This window comes from Thamnophis elegans, chromosome 3, assembly GCF_009769535.1.
Source record: "Thamnophis elegans isolate rThaEle1 chromosome 3, rThaEle1.pri, whole genome shotgun sequence".
Taxonomy (NCBI): domain Eukaryota; kingdom Metazoa; phylum Chordata; class Lepidosauria; order Squamata; family Colubridae; genus Thamnophis; species Thamnophis elegans.
In genome coordinates, this window is record NC_045543.1 from 39155026 (window position 1) to 39181282 (window position 26257).

At 35.9% G+C, this 26257-nt stretch overlaps 1 protein-coding gene across 1 annotated transcript in view; it reads right to left on the reverse strand.

The window, feature by feature from the left end:
- The window catches only part of ADGRL3 (adhesion G protein-coupled receptor L3), a 453165-nt gene that overhangs the window by 183839 nt on the left and 243069 nt on the right, over positions 1 to 26257 (reverse strand). The window contains 4 exon segments of the mRNA XM_032213192.1: positions 1312 to 1434; positions 8775 to 8958; positions 11058 to 11096; positions 21980 to 22165. Coding sequence (XP_032069083.1) covers positions 1312 to 1434; positions 8775 to 8958; positions 11058 to 11096; positions 21980 to 22165 — 532 coding nt within the window.

The following is a 26257-nucleotide window of genomic DNA, read 5'->3' on the forward strand; positions in this document are numbered from 1 at the left end:
ACTAGATGGGCCAGGGAACTGTCCATATTCTTATTTTCTTATGATATTCTTTTAGAACAGTTCAGGAGACTTGGAGCAGGGTTTTGTCTTCGTCCTCCCTCGGATATGTACTACCTCATCCTAGACCCACAAGAGTTTATCTAGAACTGTGATCAATGGATCTCAGTACCACCTTTGTGTAAAGAGGTCACTGATCACCTCTTCAGCAAGATTCCTCAAAAAAGGGAAAGTTGGAGATAGGACAAAAATTGTGCCTACCATTCAGTGCAATAATGGTTTCTTAAAGGGTGGGCAGATCACTGCTTGTTTAAGCATAGATTAGATCTTCTCCTTCAAGGATTAACTTGAAGAAGCACAATCTGAACTAACCATACAGCATCTCCTTAGAAGCCTTGACTAACCAGGAGAGGCATGGCACTAATGCATATGTACACATGCTTGCTCCTCTAAGGATTCTGTTAATTTCCTTGGGATCAATAGATTCAAACCTTTCCCAAATAACAAGCCAGATTTGTCTCAATCAACTCAATAGGTTTGACATAGCTGAAGTCCAGCTCAGAACAAATCCAAGCTATTTTGTTTGACAGCTGCTCAAATAGTTTGCCACAGGCTCCTTTCTAGAATGTAGAGAGCGTGACTTAAGGACAAGGCCCAGCTAGCCTTGTGCCTAAGGTGGTCTTGAACCCCGGGGCACTTCTGATTCTGGATGCAAGGAAGGCAGATTGAAAGTAATATAAGTTGAAAAACTCAACTGTAAGTCTAGCAACAGAATCATGGTGTCCTGACTGAGAGGCTGCTGTGCACCAGGACACCTGGTATGGCAACAGCAATTCCACCTGATCCCTAAAGCCCTACTGCACAATCAGGACTTCATATGGTTATCTGCACAGCAGTACCTCTCAAAGCCATCACTCTCCCAAATGACTACAGCTACTTCCCCTGCCCCTGGAGTTGTAGCTGAGTAGTCAGATTTCCAAGAGGGGACTGCCTTCTATGCTCAGGCTGATGTTTGTTATTTATGCCAACCCAGCCCTCTCACATACAATATATCTCAGATGGGGAAGAATGTATTGCAGGCTGACCTGGCATTTAGCAGCAGCAACAGCTGCTGCTAGTGACCAGGGCAACTAAGGATCCAGAGACTTTGCTTTGAGGATTCAGCCATAGTATGTTGTCTGCTTGATTCAATAAAGCAATTTGACTTACTTTATTAATGTGCTATAGCTGGAAAGATAGTGAAAGCGCTATGATTTAAACTTAAAAGAAAACATTTCTCCAATCCTAAAAGCAGCAGTAAAGAGCTGAGCTTACCATTTCGACCGTTCTGTTTCAATGTATTTGCTGACAGCTGGATGGTGCTGCCAAAGCCAGTATTCTGTGGGAATTTAAGATCTTCCAGGTTTCCATCTGTGCTTAGCCTTGCAACTTCCAGCTCTATTAGTATGAAAAATGGAATGCGTGTAAATTCAATGTATTGATCATGGATTATAGGACAAGAGGAGAAAGAACAGTTTGTTCAAATCACAACAGTTTTTTTGGGGTGTGTGTGTCTGTTCTGCTGACTTTGAATAGGCTAAGGTGTTATATAATTCTCTTTCTTCCCAGTGCTTGATTTGGCTGTTTTTAGCTGAATAAACAGACACCAAAGCAACCTGCAGACCAAAGCAAACTACTGGAGATGATCTGTAAAATGATACGGGCTGACGCCAAATCTATGCTCATCATTCCAAGAGACTTTCACACACACACAAATTCTATTTTGTTCTTCATTTACTACAACAGTAGGAAGCGTGAAGAGCTCACCAAACATTACCTTCCAACATTTTTTTTCCATTGCAAATTGGACATGGGAAAATTGGCTGGAAGAAGGAAGTCAATCCCTAACAAGAATCTTGCACCCGGAAACATAAGCACGGATGCAGTGACAACCAGAGAAGAAAAAAGGTAACAATATTCTTTGTCTTAGTTGCTTAGCTGGCAAATAAACACAAACTCTTGCAAGGCAGAGATAATTAATTAAACATGCTTATATTCAGGTTCTGTGATACAGGAATTTCCTTGCATATAAAGCTCAATGTGGCAATATCTTCTATATTCTTGAATCTTAACCAATATAGAAGTTGTCTTTTTGGCATGATAGAAAGATATCCCTGTATCTGCATACTTCTCCAAAGGATAAAATACGCTTCGAAAAGAGCTTATTTTTATGAACACCATACAAGTTATAATTTATCATTTTAACCTTAAATGCAAGCAAAATAACCAAACCAATCCATATCAAAATTCATAATTTCCATGATAAGGCAATATTTTGTTACAAAATAGAAATTATATTTCCATAGATTTCAAATATTCAATAACATTCCTATTACGTCTGGGAAACTCTTCATTTGATCTGGCAAAATTGAGGTTCATAATTTTATCCCAATCAATAAAACTAATTCATCTCCTTCATTCACACTGAATAAGAATACAGATTCAACTCATCCTAGCTAACAGAACCATATAGTCTACATAGGATATGTCTATAGAATAAATTGCTTGAGGAGTCCACTAGTTTCTCTCTATCTGTCTCTCTATACACACACACACACACACACACACAAACACAAAAACACACACTGATCAGTTAATTCATTGTAGGAAAGCTAATGAAGCTAACAAAATAATTCAAATGGTTCTCATGTACCAAGTGAAAGCTCTATTTGTAATGAAATCAATGTTTAAATGTTTGTATTGCTTTATACTCCCACCAACATAACATAAGACTACAACATTCTCTTTGGGGCAAAAGGGGCTATTTCCATCTGTCTCTTGTTTTAGTAGTGAATTAATCTGATGCAGGCTGATTGCTTGCAACAATATCAAAACTGGATCTTGCACAGTTACCCAAACTGCAAAACACGTAAGTCTCTAAAACATTGATAATGGCCACAATACATAGCAGATACAGTACTTGGTGAGTTATTAGCTAACACTAGAAAGGTTTTCCCCTCTGAACAGACATGAGAATAGATTAAGAAGATATTAGCTAACCTTATCAGAGCATATGAAAAGGGAGACATATTTTATTCAACACGTGCAAAATATATTTTCTTCAGAGACATTAATGAAACTTCCTTTTAAATGGCAAAAAATATGTAAAAGACGAAAATGAAAGCTTTTGTACATGACAGAGCTCCTGCGTAAGTCCTGTCCATAGAGGAATGGGGTTTTCCTTAAGTCACACTGAATATCAGTGTTGAAGGCCCGTTGTATCTTCAATTTGGAGCAGATAAAATTATCCCGCAAGATAAAGATAGCCACAGAGTTGGGGAGAAAAAAGGAAATTTTATTCCAATATTTCAAGCAGCAACGGCACATGACAACTAGGCTAGATTCCAGTCTCAGAAAGGAATTTGATACAGAATGGGATACTTGCCACAAACACTCCAAATTTTTGATTGAATAACATCACTAGAACTTGTTTTGGAATAGAAAAGCACCTATGTATATATAACAGGTGGCTAATGATCCTGGCTCTGATGATTTCCATTGCAGCTGGAATATGGTTATTGCTGCGGCAGTTAGCAATATGCAGAATTGCGTTTGAGAGATTATATGTCCTAGTAGTAACATCTCTTTGCTGATGATTCCAGGTTATCATGGTTTGGAAGGATGTGTCCAAATGTTTAAAAACCTTAATTTGAAACATTCTGAAGCTTTTGATTTTCCAGGAATGAGAGCTATAACTTATCTTTTGGAGAAGTTGTCTACTTTAGTTTTATTGTAGCTAATGATTAGTTCCCCACTGCAAGAATGGACAAGAGTACAGAGGCCCTGTCTCAAGACCATATATGCTAAAAGGAGGATTGCTGCACTGTCCACTTATAAAAAATCTGAGTGTAGGAAGTTATGAAGGTTCTTGGCAACTCTTTGCTTTTTAAATCCCCGTTTTACTGTATTTTTATTTGTTTTAATTGTTCACTGCCTTGTATAATGTATATGAAATGGGCAGCCATTTAAATTTATTAAATAGACAGGCCAAAAAGAGGTCTACTGTTGAGCATGTCTGGGAATGAGGAAACTGAGGTTTTATTAAAACCTAGACTAATGAACAAATATAAGAATTAGGAAATAGGGGCACTAAAATGCAATCTTGCACAACCACTTCTTTATGAATGCACATTATAGGTAGCCTAAAGCAAGGATCCCCAGCCCCTGGGCTGTAGCCCATTACCAGGTCGTGGCCTATTCAGAATTAGGCTGCATAAGTGGCTGGGCTACTGGGGAGTGGCCTATTTGAAATTGGCCTTGCACAGCCCAGTTCCCCTTCTCACCCCCAAGCTGGGCTGGCAAGTCACAAAGGTTGGGGACTGCTGCCCTAAAGCGCTACAATGAATTTGATTCCATCTTATTTAATTTCATAATTGACAAAAAAGGGGCATAAATAGAAGAAACAGCTAGCTTCTCCCAGAGCCTGGTTCTAAGAGATTGAATAACAACTGTATTTAAATTAAGACATTATAAAGCAAGGATGTCAAACTCATGGCCCGCGGGCCAGGTACGTCATGTGCTGGCCACGCCCACCCCCAGTTTAGCGAAGGGGAAAAAAGTTACAATATGTGATGTAACAACAACATGATGCTGTGAGTTTGAAACCCGTGTCATAGAGGGTTCTGTGTAGACAAACTGATATATTTTTCTATCAGGCAGAGAAAAATAGAACACTGAACTTTGGCTGATCCTCCTCTGCTTAATCTTCTACTGCAATATTATTCTGCACCATCCAGCGGATAGGGTAGAATTAATTTGATCCTTCTTGGGTTTTTTCCCCCCCATATCATGAATATTCTACTCCAGGCTTCAGTGTTCAGGAAAGAAGAATTTCTATTAGTGAAAAGGATGGCCATGACTGGAGGCAATCAGTCCATGTTTTTTGTACCAGTACTTAACTACAACCTGAAGATAGGTTGGCAATTTGATGTGATTGGAAGAAATGGAAATGAAATTTTCAAATCAAATGAAGCACAATGTCTGAATCATGGGAATGACTTGACTTTATTTTGTAACATATCCAACCTGGAATACTGATTTGGTGGTGGTGGTGGTAGTGGTGGTGAATATACACTAGCGTTCTTCAAATATCTGAAAAGATGCCATTGAAGAAAGTCAAGGACAATGGGTATGAGTTATAAAAAAGTAGGTTTTGATTAAATCTTTTAAGAGTTAATAATTGGAAAGATGTTGAATTCCTCTCATGAAATATGTCCAAGTAGAACTCCTAGACCGTTGTCTTTTGGGTGTGGTTTAACTTGGATTCTTGCATGGAGCAGGGAGTTTAGAATGATGGGCGCTTCCATCACTCAATTTTATTTAAAAAAACCCATTATATGGTATGTATCTTAAACAAAATGATGTCTACATTCAGCAAAGATGGATACATGTTTGAATGTACTTTTACTAGGGATGAATTAGTTAACTAATCAGAATCTTCCTGATTAGTTAATTAATTAATTGATTGATTGATTAAGTCCTAGAAAGTAGCTAATTCCAGGTATTGCAACAGACAAATCTGGCAAACTGGTACCTTTTTTCCAAGCACTGGAATAAGGTTAATGAGGAGACCATCGGCATATTTTTTTTCTATCTCATCTCTTTTAACTTGGCAACTAGGAATTGTAGAATTCATGTTTAATAATGTTCTTGGAACATGAGCCACCTGAGACCAAATTATCAAGCCATGCAGCCTGAGGGAATTGTTTCGGACACAATGGGGTAAAAAGCTCATTGAACTCTGCCACTTCATTGTATTTTAACAGTCCATGATTAAAACACTAGCGGCCTCCACTACTGTCCCAGAAACTAATGGCCTCAATGATTCAGTCTGTAACCACAGAATAGCTGACTGTGGCTATTGGAATGCCATATCTTTGCAAATGTAAGCATACAATTGACAGTTGGCCTGAAATGTACCATGATTAATACATGCCACTTCAAACTGGTTGTAGATTCAAAAGCCCAAGAGATGTTTATGAGGCAGCTAAGATCATTTTTAAATAATATCTGCTGAAATCTCCTAAGTATGGTTCCAATCCAGGTATGGCATTAAAACCAAAACTTATTTAGAAAATCCTCTACCAAATGATATCTTTGTTGAAATATCATATATCAAAGGTTCTTTTAAAGATGTTATTTCAGTCTCCTCTTCTCAATAAACATGGTAAAAAGTACCTCAGTAGAGAAGGGAGAAATCAATTTTCTTTTAGAAATAGTTTTGGTACTTATAAAATGGAGATTCGGGTAATCTGGGCATAGAAATGGTTCAACTGAGGTGCAACAAATATATTAGTTACTAAGTGAGTGAGTGAGTGAGTGAGTGAGTGAGTGAGTGAGTGAGTGAATGAGTCTACCTGCCTGCCTGCCTGCCTCCCTATCTACCTATCTCTAATTTCCAGATCACCTTTTTCACCTAACTGACTTTGGGCAGTTTACAAATAAAAAAATCTGAACTGTGCATGCTTCTATGTCAAGATTTCCACACTGAAGACAACAGGCTTGTGACTCAATTGCAATTAGCAAGGTGTTTAGTAGCAATACTCTGTAACATATTGTCTCTGCTTGATGTTTTGGAGTACTATTTCCACCTCCTCAGGTTACTATGGCAATGCTGTCTCTGGTATAAATCAGTAGCGCAAAACATCAGGTGGGCATCAATTTATGATGGGTATAGTCCATGGTCACTGGCTTGATTCTTTTCATCTCCTACTTCAAATACCCATGTGTTCTTTCCGTTATTCAACCATCCTCATGAAGGAACACAGTGGATCTCCCATTCCTACAAATGCTTTTGCAAAGAGGAGAGAGGCCTGCTGGAAGGAGAGCTTTGCCATTGGCTGCATATGCCTCTCCCCCATCATTAATTCCAGTGTAATTAGCACTAGTGGAGCTAATGGTGGGGGAGAGGCTAGCAATGGGGGAGAAAAAAAACAGGTTTGCCAGAAAAAAGACAGCTGCTTTTCTGCTATGTGGCCCAGCCTTTCCTACCTTAACATCTTGAACTCTGGAGATCTTTGAAGGTAAATGAACAATTGGTGATGGGGTGAAGAAGAGCACGTGGAACCAAGTGGGCTAGCAAAGCAGGTCAAGCCCCTGTGGGAGAAATAGGCAGGGGGCATACTGCAGCATATCTGTGGTCAGTCATAAGGGCAAATGACTGTAGTGGTGCTGCAACATACATAGCTTCGGGACCAGGTCCTAAATGTTTTTGGGAGAGAAAGTGTCATAACTTTGAACCATCACTAAGTGACTGTCCTAACGTGAGGACTACCTGTATTAAAGAGGTGTCTACAAGTCTAAGCAGTATTATTTGATCATTGAGCACATATATTGCCTTGCTTTATCCTTTCTGACTTTGGAAGCAAGCAACACTATGAGTTTTCTACCTTGCCTAATAAACAACATTATCTTTTTAACAAAGATCTAGTCCATTTCCTGCACTGCTGTCTAAGATGTTTAATTTAGTTATTTAGTCTTTAGTCTCACTGTAATTTTTTCTATACAGATTTAATTTTATTTTCCTACATAGTAACATCAGTAAGTAGAGCAATACTCCAATTTCTGAATGCATCAGTCCATGTGTAACAGATAGGATAGAAACAACAAACCATTACACAAATCTTGTGTCATTTATTCATTTATTTAGTGTTTAACACCCAGAATAACAGAATTGGAAGGGACCTTGGAAGTCTTCTAGTCCAATCCCCTGCTCAATCAGGAAACCCTATACTCTTTCAGACAAATGGTTGTCCAATCTCTTCATAAAAATTCCAGGGTTAGAGCACCCACAACTTCTGGAAGCAAGTTGTTCCATAATTAATTGTTTTAACCATCAGATCTAGATTGCTTCTCCCCTTGATTAGTTTCCATCCATTGCTTCCTCTCCTGTCTTCAAGTGCTTTGGAGAATAGGTTGACCCCTTCTTCTTTGTGGTAGCCCCTTAGATATTGGAACATTGCTATCATGTCATCCCTAGACCTTATTTTCATTAAAATAGACATACCCAATTCCCACAACCATTGTTTGTATAGTTTAGTCTCCAGTCCCATTTCTTGCTATTGTCTGCACTCTTTCTAGAGTCTCAACATCTTTTTTATATCATGGTGACCAAAACTGGATGCAATATTCCAAGTGTGGCCTTACCAAAGTATTATAAAACAGTACTGTTTTAAGTACTAATGCTTCACATGTTCTTGATTCTATTCCTCTATTAATGCAGCCTAGGACTCCACTGACACTTGTATTTTACCTTTCCAATAAATATAATTTCCAAAGAATCTACTGAACTGTGTTACTTGGTTGCTTATTGGATATGCCTTCATTCTTGATAACAGTAAATTGTTAGTCTTCTGAATGAATTTACCTAATATATTTTGTATCAAAATACCTATGCTAGTTAAATGAGGCAAACAACAAGTAAGTATGATGAGGCCTTCTTTTAGAAATGTGCAGAATACTATTGGGAAATGCCACTGATCTTATTAACTGTTTCTATAACCCATGAAATGTGTTTGATGTTTTCACTAAGCATGGACTATCATATTTCATTCATTCCAACTAGAATACAACATGTAACACTATCTTCTTAACACTGTATTCGTCAGGTTTCATTAAAGATTTGTAGAAGTGAGTTCTCCCATATATCTATCACATACAAATAATAGACTAATTGTTCTCAAAAAATTAAATAAGATGGAACTGAAATGTATTTTCCCCAGGTTATTTTTACTACTTACGAATGTTGTCTGTGCTCTCTCTCACAATATCAGTCTTAAGGAGGTTATCTGCAAGCACAAAGGCACTTTCTTCCACAGTGTCCAGTAACATGGTGGCTGCCCGCAGCTGATCACGCGCAGGAAGGTCCCTCCATGCATTGAGAGCTTGTGGCTGCAGAAGGTTATTAACTGTTTCAACCATGGCCTGTGAAAGAGAGAAAATATAGATTTTTGGCAAACCCCTTCCATTCCTTAAAAGGAACATAACAAGCAATGATCAGATTTTCCAGTGTAACAGACTACTGTTCTCAAATGTTAGTGAAGATTTAAAAATGAGCAGTTACATGGGAACAAAAATAACACCTTTCAAATTAATCAGGAGGTATTTAATAAATAAAGAGAAATTATCTTATTTATGATTGTGAACCAAAAAGAGTAGAAATTAATACATGTTAAATTGCCCATCTTAAAATCTTTACAATATAAACAGAGACACTTATATATGAGCTTGCTTACAGTATATGTCAGCCTCAATGGACCTCCACTTTTAGTTTCAAGTATAATCCTCATCCTTTATAAATCAAAGCCAACATTTAAGATGGGACCAGTTTTTAATTAGCTGTGTGCTTTTATAGTTTAATTCTTAATCCTGGAATCAAAATATACTTCGTGTATGTTCAACTAAAACAGGTAAGAATAATAACTGATGTAGTTCAACAGCATCTACTTGCAAATAACCTCTTTCTACCTAAGCAGAAAAGAAACTGCCCAAACAGCAGAAGAACAAAAGATCAGCTTCTAATTGACAAGATAATTTTGGAAAACTGCAAGAGAAGTAAGACCAACTAGAATGTAGCTTGGCATGATTATGGCAAAGATATTCGACTCCTGTCACATGACTGAATAATCAAGTGCCTAAAAATAAAAGGAATCTGGAGAAACATTAGAAGCTTTTTGCAAAAATCAATTGCACAATGGAAGACATAGTTGCTGATCAAGGGTGATAGATCGAAAGAGGTATTATCAAGGGAGGACTCTTAAGGAGATTCACTATGATCACTATTGTTTGTCATTGCACTGATTCTTCTGTCAACAATATTGAACAAGTCCATAGCCAAGGCCATTGCTATGAAACATCAAAAACATCTGCCATGCTATCCCACTTCCTTTACATGGATGATCTGAAGCTTTATGGAAAACACTATCTGAAATAAAATTGCTGCTCGATACTCTCTGTATATACAATCAAGATATTGCAGGATATTGGAGTTTGCGACATGGCAAATGTGCCACCCTCGGCACAAACAGGGGAAAAATAGTGAAAACTGAAGGAATCAGGATGTCCTATGGAAATAAAATCAAGAATCTAGATGAAGAAGACCACTACAAATATTTGGAAAGTAAAAAAAAAAACTGCTTCTGACAACTCTCCACTTATTGGTTGGCCCCCATATTTATTTAGTTCTAAACATATCTATTTCCTTTCCAGTTTCCCTCAGAGTGCTTATATTTATAGAGATATTATGCACTCATACCCATAGTAGCATTTTCAAAGCAGCATTTTGTCTCCTGGAAAAGAAGAATGGGAATGGGCAAATCTTTTCTTAAACAATTAAGGGAGGTTTAATTTTAATTAAATTAATTTAATTTTAACAATCACTAAAGAGCAAAACCATTTGTAAAATTTCAGCAAATTATCCTTGATATGATATTTTGTATGTGTTTTATAAAGTATGGATATCTGAATATCATGGACAACCTTTGTGTTCTATGTAGCTCATAAGGCAATTCTATGAATCAGCAGTTTATTTTTCATCATGTCAGCCCCTCATCTACTTACTTTTTAATATTAATATAATCTATAAAAAACAGAAAAATCAGGACAGACAGGTTGACAGGTAGCTATATAGGTTCTAGGATATATAATCATGTGATAATTGATTTTCAGATCTCACATATAAAAAAATGTGATGCCATTCACTTGTGAAAATGGGAAGAATTGAAATCACCCAAACCATTCACATATTGTGATAGCATTATCTAAAGAATATGTTGCTGCAGAAATAATCACTTCAGTTATTAGGACTTTTATGATCAGATCTATACTTTCCAATACATTCCACTTTTCAACAAGATTTTTTTATTATCCTTTTCCCTATTTTTATTAATGATTCCCTAGACTAGACAATTACCAATTTTTCTTGAGTTGTATGATTTTTCTAATAATATTAGTAGTAGTAGATAATAATAGTAGTAAAAAAGCAGAGAAAACAATGATATATTTAATGAGAAAATGGAAAGTACCTGGACATAAGCTCTACAAGAACGTTCCCGTTTCTGAAGCTGGTTCCACAAAGATGGCAGTTATGAAAACAGAATTTTAACAAATTAGCATCAGGAGAAAACAAAATATATAAAACAATGACACAAGAGTACTTTTTTTCTTAATAATATTATAGACTTTAAGCTAGGCATCTTACTACTAAACACCATTTACAAATATTAAGTTATTAAAATTATTAAGATAAAGTATAGACATTATAGATTTCTATTCAAATCTTTCTATCGTAAAGATATCTCTTTATTTTTAAGACTGTTTAAGTTATTTAACACTTAAAATTAAGCAACAAAGCAATGTTTATGGTATACTAAAACCGAGCAAAAATTCAGGATTTAGAATTTTTAGTTAGGATTCTGCTACAGGGAATGTCCTCTCTTATAACTCAATAGTCTCAATCAGTCTCTTGGCAAATATAGAACTTCACTCATCAGAATAGAATTTAAGAGAACCTGCAATTTTTGCCAATTATCTAATTACTGTACATCTTTTAAAATAAATAAATAAACTCAACTACAATATGCTAAACTAACTTATTTTAGAGAAATTTAAGTAGTCCTTATAAAGAATATATCTATGGTAATAATTTATGAAGCAATAACAAGCTTACAGTTACATTTACTTATTCTCTCTCTCTCTCTCAACATAAAAAACTTAGAAACAGCATGAGTGTTGTTCAAATTTAGAAAATCTCTTTAAGTGAATTTAGTTGAGACTATTTGAGTGATCAGAAACAAAGCAACAAAAAGAGCAGAGCTTTTGAAAGTATCTATAAAATATTTTTAAAGCAGATAAATTACTTGGTCATTATTCAAGAGACCCACTACAGTAATCATAGTGGTTCAAAATAATATGCTTCCATTATAGCATTTGGAAAGTCCCAAATTTCAAGGGAGATCATTATTCCTTGATCTTGTGGAAATAGTAGTTTATCAGACAATGGATCTAACTGGATCTAACAATTGGTGGCTTTTCTACAATGTATATTTTTTAAAATTTCACACACACCCCCCCAGTAACATGGAAATATTCTCAAAAGTGAAAGTGCTTTGCATTGCACCAGAATGTCCAGGAGTGCAAACACAAATAGTGTTGCATTCACAGTGAGAACTAATATGGTATTCCCATCCAGACTTGTTAAGACTGCCTTCCATAGACCATGGGTATATACAATGTTGTTTCAGAAGTATTCATCTTTTAAATGTACAAATAATTCAATGTTGGCAAAAAAAAAAAACCTTTGCAAAATATATTAAACTGAGTAAATTATCATTTTCTTGTTATATATGAATGATAAAGAAGTTGCAAAACTGTTACAAACTGAATTATTTTCTTTCTTGGGTATACTACACAGATGTACACAAATTCCATTTACATACAGCAGGGTGAAAAAGTCCTACACGCTTTCAGTTTTAAGCTGTATTTACATATTTAATCAACTTTTCACTCATATAAAACTGTTACAAACTGAATATTTTCTTTCTTGGGTATACTATACAGATGTACACAAATTCCATCTACAGATGTGTGAAAAAGTCCTGCACACTTTCAGTTTTAAGATGTATTTACATGTTTAATCAACTTTTCACTCATAGAAAACACACAAAATTAGTACTTTGATGAAAATTTCTGTAGTCAGATTGAGATGCATAATTTTTATTAATATAACCCAAATCTTTTTTAAGGTTTTGAGTGAGTTTATGTGCTAAAACAAACACAACTTGAATTTTCGAGAATATTGGGATCGAAAGTAGCCAATCAGTAGCGAGCTCTGGCTGACCAATCAAAATGCACAGAGGCTAAATCTATGAGCCAATCAATGTTGTCATACTCTCTGACTATAAATAGGCATGAAAACCATTGAGAAATTTAATTTGGCTCTGGCTGCGGACAAGGATGAAGGCCTTTGCTTTCACCAGTAATGAGCAGTGGCACCGCATCATTGTACTTCATGATAGGGTTACTCCTGTACAGAAATAGCCAAGAGAATGAAATGCCTTCCCACCACAGTGAGCAGAATGGTTGAAAAATACCAAATAACTGGTTCAGTTGATGACAGGCTCCGCTCTGGAAGACCAAGAAAGTCAACAAAACGGCAAGTTTGGGCTCTGCAATGCAGTTCGATGGCTGACAGGAAACTCACCTCACCTCAGATTACAAGAATTTGGGGTGAAACATGTGATGGAAAAGTGTGCACAAGCACAGTGCATCACAGATGCTTGCCAGAGGGCTCAAAGGCTGCAGGGCTCGAAGTAAATATTTGCTCACAGATGCTCACCGCTCTCGTCGACATGTGTGAGCCAAGAAGTATGCCAAGTGGACCAACGAACAGTGGAGCAAGGTCATCTTCAGTGATGAGAGCAATTTCTACTTGATTGGGAATCAGTGCAATAAGTATGTCAGAAGATTTCCAGCTGAAGAATTTAGGCCGTACTGCCTGAATCTATCTGTGAAGCATCCATTGCATGTGATGATCTGGGGCTGTATCACTGCTTCTGGTATTGGTTGGATACAAATAGTGCAAAGAATCATGAATTCCAAGCAGTATGTTGAAGTCCTAGAAAAGACCATGTTTCCTTCAGCTCAGCAACTTGTAGGGAAGGACTTTTATTTCCAGGATGACAATGGTAGTCATCGAGCCAAGTCCTTCCAGTAGTGGATGAAGAAGCATGGGGTTCGACTCCTGGATTGGCCAGCTCAGAGCCAAGATTTGAATTCAATTGAGAACTTCTGGGCCAAGATTAGTTACGAAATAAGCAAGAAGCATCCAAAGACCAAGCAGGAGCTGATTGAATCCACTATTGCAGCCTGGCACCACATTGTCACCAAAGATCACATGCAAAGGCTTATACAGTCTATGCCGAAGAGATGCCACCTAGTGATAAGCAATAAGGGCTGGCCAATTTCATATTGGTAACCATGTTTGGTTACCTAAACAATCCTAAACAGTCTTTTTCAGGGCCACAATCAACAAAAATGTTAACAAAACACTAGCATCAGCTAAGTAATTGCAACACGTATGCCACTGGGTATGCATCAGTTAACCTGTTTTCATAGTCATTGTAAACATGCATTGAAGCATGCCAGAAAATTTACAATCCCTATCCAAACAGCACAAAATTGCACCAAATCACTTAAGAACCACTAGTATTTATTCAAATATAACAATATTTCATAGCAGCTAACATAAAATATCATAAAATCAATGGCCTATCCAAAAAAATGTCATAAACCGTAAAGTGTGCAAGACTTTTTCACACAGCTGTACCTCAATGAAAATCCTTGCCAAAATTGTTAGCTGTTTCATTGAGAGGGATAGAGAAGAAAATCCAGGAAAATAGATTTGTATTTATTTGTTTATTTATTAAACATTTTTGCCTCCCATCTCCCCACAGGTGACTCTAGGTGGCTTAAATAAAGGGTGAATAAAGAATAACAAAACTTCCCAAATCTGTTTTGATACATTTTTAAAAGTATATAATCATATCAATTTATTATTTTATTATTGATATATAATTGCCATTGAAAGAAAATTCACAGATTTTGTTCTAACCTGCCTTTATCCACCAGAATTAAAAAAAATTCTATCAGTGTAATTGGACTAGTAATATGGATTATTATCAAATTATTTAAACTAGGGGAAAATGGTGGATTGAAGATATCTTTGCTTTCAATGGAGCCAACGACCATGGCAAAATGAGGATATGATAAATGGATTGACGCTTCAAAATTGTTCTCTGATAAAGGGGAGGACCCGGATCACCCATTGGGCTTCATTGTAGATGCTTCCCATGGTGAGACCATAACATAGTCTTACCATGGGAAGCATCTCTCTTGAGGGTTTAAGAGGCAGGAGAGACAGTTTTGCCCAAGCTGCAATTTGGACCCTTCAAAAGGAGACTGGTTCACACATTTCCTTTCTTAATCGCTTCTGGAAATAGCTTATAAATTGCTTTTTGGATACTAACAACCTTCAGAAAGACATATTTTATACACTGATTTTCTTTCACTCCTTAGCAAAAGAAATTTCATGTAAATTTAAGAACTGAAAAAAATGTTTTATTTGGAAATAAGTAGTAATGGAATGATCCCTTTATCCATATTTTGGATAGCTATAAATGAACTAAGGGGCCAGGTTGACTGGAAATAAGATTTTGGAACTAATTATAAAAATCTACATAATCCTGAGGTTTGTTTAAAATCCTTTTAAAGTATATGAAGAGAATGAGTCTTATGTGTATGAAATCTTTCCATGGGAAAATGTTGTGGATTAGAGAAAACATGATAATCCTGAAGGCTATAAGAAAGAAAAAAAACTAAAGATTATAATTAAAGAAGACACCCACCAATACAGAATGGAGAAAACTATTTTAATTTTGGAAACATTCAAGGATATTTAGCAACAATGACCTCAGAACCTTCTCTTAAGATGGTCTACTATTATAAAAACAGATTTAAGAAGAGAAGATAGAATACAAATCCTAAGAATCAGGCTGTTTTGGATATGGATTTTAAAATGACAGGTTACAATATTTGCCAAGATGTTACAGATGAAATGAGCAGATGTTTTAATAGCTAAAAAGGTCACATAAATATCCAAAGTAAACTGACTTTAGATATATGAATTTCTATTCATATATCTAAAGATATATGAATAGAAGATCTATTCAGAAGTGTGACTTACACAACTTTCTTGTTTTGGATTTATGAAAGATGGGAGGGGTTTTTTGTTTAGAGAAAATGTTAAGCTCTAGTGTTCAAATTGAAGGAAAGTGTTAAACTTGGGAAGGAGTTTCTGAGAGAAGATGAAAATAATTAATTTGTAGGACATTATTTGAAATGATTAAAGATCAAAAATTTCAATATATTGCTTTTAGTAGCAATGGATTTTTTTCTTGATTAAGTTTGAATTGATGAAGCTTTAAAAATTGTTTACAGATATGAGATAATATATGAGAAAAAGTTTTTTGTTATACTTTTATAGAAAATAATATATTTTCTCTAAAAGTTCAATCATAATCTATTGTTTAAAGGAAAGAATATGAAATTGCATGTTTGTCTTTTAATGGATATTTACTGATTAAATGATGAGGCTTTTTATCTGCTAATAGATAAAAATGAGATATGGGATGAAGAAATTTTTGGTTGAACTGTTTGAGAAAGTGGTAAGTTATTGACTTGTCTTGATGAAGGGGAAATTATTTCTTTATTTTTTATTTAAATTTTTACTTTCCCCCCCTTTTTCCTCTCTTTACTTTTAATTATATTTTTCTTGGTTTCTAAATCCAAAATATATACTTGGTATCCTAAATATCATTATGATATGATTAGAAACAAAATGTTTGTTCAGAATAATGAATGTTCCATGAAGATATATTTATAGAGTGAGATTCTGAAAGAAATGGGATTGAAAGAGAGGACAATTTGATACACGGAGGTCTAAAATGAATAGATAAATTTATCAAACTTATACAAAATCCGAAATCAAGTGTGAGCTAGTCAAAATGAACCAGTGTCTCAGCTACAGCTCTGCTGACATTTTCTGTGCTGTGTGATTCTTGGAAATAAGAGGAAGAGAAGAAGAGGGAGGAAAAGGCATAATAGTGATTTGGGGGACACAAAGAATAGAAAATGTAAACAATTGTATGCCCTGGAGGAAACTTATCTTAGCAGGTGATGGTAGTAACACAGAAGTTTCTTTATTTGCATTCTTTTCTTTTAAAACTAATTGCTTTGCCACCATAGAATTGCAAAATAGTATCCCAGTGGGTTGTAATTTCCCTTTAATAGTTTCTGGAAGGCCTCTACATCTGTGCCATAGGATTATCTCAGTCCTTTCCTATGTCTGGAGAAGGGAGAGCGGAGACTGGAGTAGTGAAATAGAATGCCTACTAAACTTATTAAAATTAACAAATTGTGTTAAAATGTTATTCTTGAACTGATATATTGCTTTGTCTTAAAGCAGGAAAAGGAAAACTGAAGTCCCAGGGCGACCATGTGTGGCCTTCAAGTCTCTTTATTCTGCATCTCCCAAACGATTACACAGCTTCCGGAACAAATTGCCTTTTCTTCCCCACATGATTGGTCCAAGTAACATCAAAAGCAAGAGTTTAAGTGCAGTGAATAATACGAAACATTGTCTTTTGGAATGGGGATCTTTTACCTATCAGCTAGCAGTTGGGGAAAGGGAGTCACGATACAGTATCTTTCAATGAATTACACTTCCATATTGAACAATATTATTCTTGCACTAACCAGCAACTTCTTTAAGTGTCTCACTGAGGTAATGAAGATAATGATAATTCCTGATAATTGAAGAACATATTAGTATGTTTTGGTAATAGATGGATGTGCAAAGCTTTATTCTAGCTTATTCTAGATCAGGGGCCTTCAAACCTGGCAATATTAAGATTTGTAGATTTCAACTCCCAGAATTCCTCAGGCAGCCATGAGAGTTCAAGTCCAAAAGTCTTAAAGTGGAGATCCCTGCTCTAGATTAAAATGATTCTAATAGGGTTCCTATGGCTGCAATCAGAACTGAACCCAAAGCATAACTGCCACTTATTCTAGAATTGCATCATTCCTCCATTTCTTCCTTATGTGAAAAAGAATTAGCAAAAAAAATAATAATCCTAATTTTTAAAAAATTTGCCTCCTTTGGCCATGAATATATATATTTCCAAAGAGATCCGAAAGAGTCTGGTAGCACCTTTTCAGACTACTATTAAAAGATGTATCCTTTAATGAGCTACAGCCACATGTATTCCAGATAAATGTATTACAGACAAATAATTTTTTACTGCTATTAAATATAATTCAGGTATATTGTAAAACTTAAAATAATACCAAGGGTAGTAGAACCTCTTATTTTTTTTTTAAAAAGAACAAGCTGGTCCCTATAGGATGCATAAATGCTGTGAAGCCAGTAAATCTGAAGGTCAGTATGTCAATATTTACTCCCAAGGAAACTAATTGACATTTTGGTTGCTTAGCAACTTCAGGGATAACTGAATAAAAATATTTTGATTTTTTTCAAGTTTGGCTTTTGCTCATGGATTTCAACAAGAGGAATATCATCTCTTAATAACCAAATGCAATGAATTATTTCACACAATTAGAATAGTTATAAAAAACTAGTGGGCACACTGGTACTTGAATCACTGATTTCAAGGAGGACCTAATTAAATAACAGAACTAAATAACAGAATGAACAATGCTAACTGGGAAATTATGCTACTGCTACCCTACATTGTACAATAGCAAGTAAAATTGTCAGGAAGCAAAAGGCTTCCTTAAACCTTTCCTCGTCACATTATTAAGTAACTTATATGTATTAGTCCTCGGACACCATGAGGAGAAACAAGAAGGGGATTACAGCAAAAGCTCTAAGTGGCCTCAGAGGTTAATTATTTTTGAATTAATTATTTGGTTCTAATTGTATTCAGGTTTTTCAAATGGGGACTGTAGTCAGGAATGCTTTTTATCTATTTTATTTAATTATTTGCCACATGGGAGTTGTTAGGAATATAATCTAACGGTTGGGTTGGCAATATATAAATCATGTAACAATGCTATACCTGTTTCTTTAAAGCATACTGTAAAATGTGATTGGGTGCTGTTTTCCTCAATTGACCATAAGAGGGAGCCAGAACGACTGTCAGCTCTCTCTCTGTTTGTTAGATGCTGGGCTGATCTGGAAGTGCTGTGAGCTATTGTAAGTTTTGCAACTGTTCGCAAACTTTGATTACTGGACTGATTATATGTTACTGGACTATGTTATTTGGATTATCCCTTAACTGAAAGACATCGATGACTGACTGAATTATCCGTGTATGACTTGGACTGTTTGATGGACTCTGATACCTCTATTTCCATGAAAGTAAAAGCCTATTTAAACTGCAGTGTCTCTGTATGCTGGTTTGTGTGTTCTCCAACACAACTCTCACAACGCTTCGCTGAACGTACTCGCTCTCCCAACGGGGAGCTTACCTAACAGGAGTTTTTGTAGATCACATTGAAAAAAGCTGATCTTCAGTATGGTTCCTACTATGATCATGCAAAATGACTAAATGTGCAATATCATGACATCAAAGTGAAAATTCTGCCATATTGTCAAATATTACTAATATTTGATTAATATTGGGCAGAAGTCAGAATAACAAGTCTTCAAGATAGCACCTCTTTTTCTTCTGGAATCAGTACAAGAAGGTGATGTCGGTCTGCAGATAAACCTTGGACTTGAATACCTAAGGAAACATAGATCTCTAGAGTCGGAAGGAACTAGATAAGTAGTTGGGACCAATGTTGTTCAGTGAGGGGATACGAATTCAGGCATCCCAGGTGAATGGTTGCTTCAACTCTGCTTGAGCTCAAACAATGGAAAGGAAACCCTGCATTGGGGCAATTAGTTCCACTGTTGAACTACTCTTATACTGCTTGCCATTTTTAATCCCTGATCTGAAAAGATTGTGGAATAAATCCCACAATGCTTTCAACAATTAATTATAATATGTTATTTTAGATATTGTACAACATTTTGATTATATTGGCCTGAAAAATCTCTGAACAGTTCTACCTCAAGCTGTACTTGATTCCTGTAGATCAGTGGTTCCCAAACTTGGCAACTTTAAGACTTGTGGACTTCAACTCCCAGCTCTGCTGGCTGGAGAATTCTGGGAGTTGAAGTCCACAAGTCTTAAAGTTGCCAAGTTTGGGAACCACTGCTGTAGATAGTAGAGAAATTGAATGTTTCTCCATGTAAATGAACAAAATTTTCCTTAATAATGAAATTCTAACCTAGTCTTTTCTATAATATGCTAGTCTGTTATGTCTATCCCAGTTTTGATATGAAGCAGTGATTTCACTTTTCCATTTCAACATGAATCTAATAAAGAAATACTTATTACTGGAGTTATCAAATGCATATCTGGGGCACACTGCACTTTTTATATAATCAGTCTCATAATAGCATAGCTATAGATTCAGCTATAAACACAGCAGTATGAAGAGGAAGAAAGGGGGGAAATGGTCTTCAAAATTGACAATGAAAACAAGTTTGGAAAAGGGGAGGAAGGTTATTAGAAATCCAGCAAGCAAGCAAGCAAGTACATCATTTTGCTCTTCAGGTCCTAGGAATATCCCCCCCCCCTCTTTTTCCTATAAAAGCAAAGGGCAGGAGAAGAATGACAGCTGGGGAAAAGGGGAAAAGGTAAGAATTAATAAGTTTCCAGAGCTCTTCCATGGTGTTTACATTGCCACTGCAATTTAGTATTCTCCAATCTCCCAAATGCTTTGGGTCTCAAATTCCATTAGTTTCAACCAGAAAAATGTCATATACTATATATTCAGAACCTCATTACACAGAGCTAGAAATTCAGACAGCAACTTTTTTGTTTGCAGTCCTCTTCCTTTTCTCACATGGTAATCATTGGAAACTGTTCTTGGGGAGAAGGAAAGTGAAGAATGGGGCAGGAGGGGGGAATTTGTAGAAGTAAGGGGGGAAAAACTTCAGTAGCATTCTCTAATGCTGCAAAAACTGGAGTTTCCTCAATATGATGTAGATAGTCAAACTATTTTTACAGCATAGGTTATCCTGATATTATGTTTCTGTTTCTGTCATTCACAAAAAGAAAAGGTACCTAAGAAACCCAAAGGATTATCTACCAATAGAATTACATGTAGCTCAAGGCTGAATGGTAGAGTTCTTGGTGGTCTTTGAGTTTGATTGTTTGCTTGCAGTTTTTTTGTTACCTGACCAGTTTTTATTTCCAGTGCTCATTGAATATGATTATTTTTATACTGTAATGTCATATGTAGCAATAGCTATTCTAGGAGAAACTAATGCATATTTTTAGACTCCAGTAAAATGTTATATGGTCTACTGAAGAAAGACACACCACCAGATAAATGGTTAATTATAGAATGGGTGGAAATTGCATAATTACTATAATCAATCGTATGCCTTCTAGTTAAAAAGTGGGTAAAAAACAATTACTGCCAACCTGCTTTCCATTGAGGACCTGCACACTGCACGATTCAAAAAAAAGAGTTGTGAAAATATTTACAGACCCCACCTTGCATCCTGGACATAAATTGTTTCAACTCCTACCCTCAAAATGATGCTATAGAGCACTGTGCACGAAGACAACTAGACACAAGAACAGTTTCTTACTGAATGCCATCACTCTGCTAAACAAATAATTCCCTCACCACTGTCAAGCCATTCACTAAGGCTGCATTACTATTATTATTAGTCTTCTCATTGTTCCTATCATCCATCTCCTCCCACTTATGACTGCAGGACTGTAACTTTGTTGCTTGTATCCTTACGATTTACATTAATATTCATTGTTTCCTGATTGCTTATTTGTACCCTATGACCATCATTAAGTGCTGTACCTTATGACTCTTGGTGAATTTATCTTGTCTTTTAATGTACACTGAGCACCAAAGACAAATTCCTTGTGTGTCCAATCACACTTGGCCAATAAAGAATTCTATTTTGTTCTGTTCTGTTCTGTTCTGTTCTATTCTATTCTATTCTATTCTATTCTATTCTAAAGGGAAACTCAAACTCTATTTTATTTTGAACTCGGGAAAGGGGAATTGAAAATAGAGACCTTTTTTGGATTAATACATTTACTACTTATATTCATTCCTACAATGCATAGAAACTAAAGTTTAGAAAATTATTTACACAATTCCCCTATTTTGATATTTTATGAAACAACAGCTATATAAATAGAGAGCAACTGGTTTCACAAATAGCAAAGAGCTCTATTAAAAAGGGTCTGAATGCCCCATCCCCAGTAATAAGTACAGATGAATTCTCATGGCTAAATGCCCAAGCTACAATCATGAGTTTAGATTAGAAGATGCTGATTCTTACCTTGTTTAAGCTTCGTGCGGCACTGTCTTTTCCACCAGGTGTCAGGTTTCGAAGCTGCACATCCAATAATCCCACCAACTGGTCCATGGCACGAACTGAATAAGTGATATCCCCTGCATGCAAGTGGCTTTTTGTTTGTTCAGCAAGTTCTCTAGCAACATTGGCAGCTGTCTCTCCTGATTTCAACTGTGGTTGAAAACATGACAAAATATTTTATGGACTAGCCTAAGAGAAATGTATGTTTCATGATGAGGGAACTTTAAAAGTAGCCCAGCTGATATTAGCAATAACAATATAGCACTTTCAAGGTTTTGAAAGGGCTTGAAGCATTTGCTAGGCCACCATAATTCTTAAAACAAAAGACTAAACTAAGTCATTGGAGTTCTGGAATTCTGTGTGAAATGTTCTTTGAATAGAATTCATGTCAAACATAAATGCTTTAAATATTAATAAAATCTACATGAATTCCCTAAAATGGCAAGGGCAATAGATTTTCCTGCTAGAGCTGCAAGGGATACCATAATCTATTAAAATAAGCATATTCTGAAGTTTACGTACTTAGATTTTGAAATCACAGCAGACATCAGATTATTTGTCAGTTCTTAAACATCAAAAATTGCTTTCCACAACACCTTCCCATGATTCAGGAAAAGCACCAGAGCATACAATTTCTGTCTCAAAAAATGCTCCGATGTCACACCTGGAGAACAGACAGGTGCTTCCCGCCCCATACATTTGTGGCATTCACCCATTTCAGTAGGTTTTTTTGTATATTTCTTTTTTTCACAAGGAGAAATCTTGATCTCTTTAGCTGTGTTGGTACAGCTTGTTTTAATCACAGGGAAGAGCTTTCTTATTTGTGTTGAATTTGTGTTGAATTTTTTGAGCCAACATAATTAATAATACAAATTTTAATAATTGACAAGTATTAAAACAACAATTATATTTCTTTTCATGCAATTAATGAAAAAGTCGAACTAATCCATTCAAACTAAAAGAGAAAGGAAGTAACAGGAATACCAATATCTCCATCTGGGGGCAGTATGTGACTCCTTTTATCCTGATTGGGAACTATCAGACCTACCTAGCTAGATCTTTGTAGACCTTCAGGGGAGGGAAGTAATGTAAACCGCATACACAAGGAGCATGAACTAAAGTAACATCTGTATATACTGTATGTCTCTTTGAAAAGTTGACAGTACTGTACTGTATATACCACCCTGATATAAATTATTAAGAAGAGTGGAGTGACTTGAGATGTATAATATCTACAAATTTTGTGTTCTGCCTGGGACAAATGAAACAGATTATTATCTCTGTGGTAATCCATGAGCAATGCCCTGTTGCAGCACTGCTTTGTTTAAAAGAAGAACTAAGGAAGAAATAGCTGATCTATATTTTGAACAGGGAACTATATGAAGTACTGGATTTTTTAAAAAATATCCTGGTTTTGGGAAATAAAATAGATTGAAAAAGGTATAGCAATAGCAATAGCAATAGCAGTTAGACTTATATACCGCTTCATAGGGCTTTCAGCCCTCTCTAAGTGGTTTACAGAGTCAGCATATTGCCCCCACAACAATCCAGGTCCTCATTTTACCCACCTCGGAAGGATGGAAGGCTGAGTCAACCCTGAGCCGGTGAGATTTGAACAGCCGAACTGCAGAACTGCAGTCAGCTGAAGTAGCCTGCAGTGCTGCATTTAACCACTGCGCCACCAGGTAAAACACATACCAAATATTTGTTTTATAATAAAACTAGCTGAATACCTGTGCTCCGCTATGAAACTATGTGATCGGGCTTGATAAATCGACACCTACAGCTTGAAAATTAATGAGTAGTTATGATCATCCTCTCCTCTCCCCTTCTCTCCCTCAGGCTTTCTCACAGAGGCCTCTCATATCCTATCCCCTTCTCTCCCTCAACCTTGCCCCACAGAAGCCTCCCTTATCCTATCATCTTCTCTCCCTCAGAGCGGCCCCATTGATCCTCTACAAACTCCCAGCCCACAGGCTGGATGAATCACGCTGTTGGCTGTTGGAACAGAGATCTTTTCAGGTGGGGGGTGGGGAGTAGAACTCCTTAGCATCAGAGTGTGTTAATAATACAAGAAATACTAATGATTTTGTCATTTTTTAAAATCCTTTCTAAGCGAGCACCTAGAGGCCAAGAGGAACATACGTGCCACATTTCAAGTTTGTAGGCTTTATGGTTCTGGAGATTTCATGATGGCGACATGAATAGTTTTCACTTTTATATATATAGATGAAGTTGCAAAAGAATTCAACTCTATAGTTATTTATATGATATGCACCGCTCATTTCAAGGGAACTTTTTTCTAAGTAGGTCTAAATAGGATTGCAGTCTCAGCCAAGAATGATGAATCTGTGGTCTTCAGATGACGTTGAACTATAGTCCTCAAATTCTTTCTCTATTGATCATAAGGGGCTTCTGGAAGTATCTGAAGGTCACAAATTGCACAAATCCCTGCTTTAAGGTTTAATTTTTACGAAAACCACTGAACTGTGGGCAGTGGCTTTATTCACTTGGGATTTTTTAAAAACTAATTGTTTAAGAAATTAAAGAAGCCAAATCACAAAATATCAGGGTTGCAATGATCACTGCTTAATTGAAAAAGAAGCAAAGTGTATGTATAGAAGCATCCACAAGAGTGAAAGTATATGTAACCAGGTGATCAGCTCCCTTTTAAGGTGTGTTCACATATCACATAGACCTAAAAAGGGGCATAGATTCAGTTACCTAATTGCTCTCACCATTTTATTGTCCCCTGTAAACAATTTCTGGGTATAACATATATGGTGCATGAGCCTAACAAAGTACAAGAAAACTTCTTCAAATGGCCCACCAAAAACTGGGTAAACTGAATCTTATATCTGGAGGCATCTGAGGAATAGTGTCATTTATCCATTGACTAAGGACAATTTTGATAGATATTATAAATAATGAATAAAAATATGGATAAAAATATGGTGGGTCATGCAAAATGTTTTTAAAAGAAGGATAAAGTTTAGTCCTCAGTTATTTTTACTAGGTATATGTACTGACTTTACAGTGGTAGAGACCAATTTGACTCTGCACCTGATAACTGCAGCAAGACTGTTGGTGGCGCAATATTGGAAGAAGGAAGACTTGCCTACAACCCAAGAATGGACATTGAAAGTAACAAACTTAGCTGAAATGGCTAAAATATCGGCATATCTCAAAGATCATTCAAATGAGAGATATAAACGAGACTGGAAAAAATGGATTGACTATATACAAAATAAATACGGGACTAAGAAATTCCAGTTAGCCTATGCTTAAGATCAGAAATGATTTAAACTGTTAAAAGTCAGTTCAGTAAGAAGAAGCTAAGGTCAATCTAGAATGTTATTAATTTCTTTATTTCTTTTTTCTCAATAGATTTTAGACTGTGTTAGTTAAAAATCCATACCGTGTACGGGTTCTGGGAAGTCGGGGGGGGGAAGGAGGAGGGGGGGTGGGGGGGTGGAGGGAGGGAGGGGTACACACAACAAAAAAAAATTGTACTTCAATGTCTTAATGATTGACAAATGATGACATATTTGTGTTTTTTTTAAAGAAAAATAAAAAAGTTCTGTTCTGAAAAAAATAAATAAAAAAAAATAAAAATATATATATATATAAAAAAAAAAGAGTGAAAGTATATGTAACCAGGTGATGAGCTCCCTTTTAAGGTGTGTTCACATATCACATAGACCTAAAAAGGGGCATAGATTCAGTTACCTAATTGCTCTCACCATTTTATTGTCCCCTGTAAACAATTTCTGGGTATAACATATATGGTGCATGAGCCTAACAAAGTACAAGAAAACTTCTTCAAATGGCCCACCAAAAACTGGGTAAACTGAATCTTATATCTGGAGGCATCTGAGGAATAGTGTCGTTTATCCATTGACTAAGGACAATTTTGATAGATATTATAAATAATGAAATCGTATCAAAATATAAAGACACTAAAAATATAGCATGACTGATGTTTGGAGACATAATCCCCACAGCAACTAAATTAATAAAACTATTCCTCCACTTTTCAAACATGATAACACTTCAATTACAGAATAAGTCAAGTGTAGTATATTTTAAAAGGAGCCACTAGAGGCTACTTTATACGAAATACTATAAAAAATGTTAAATCCTTGAAGAAAAGAATGAATATTAGAAGAACTGTTCAGTTTATTTCACAAATAATAGCATAAGGTCTCCTGCTTGAGCCAGGGGTTTGGACTGGAAGATCTC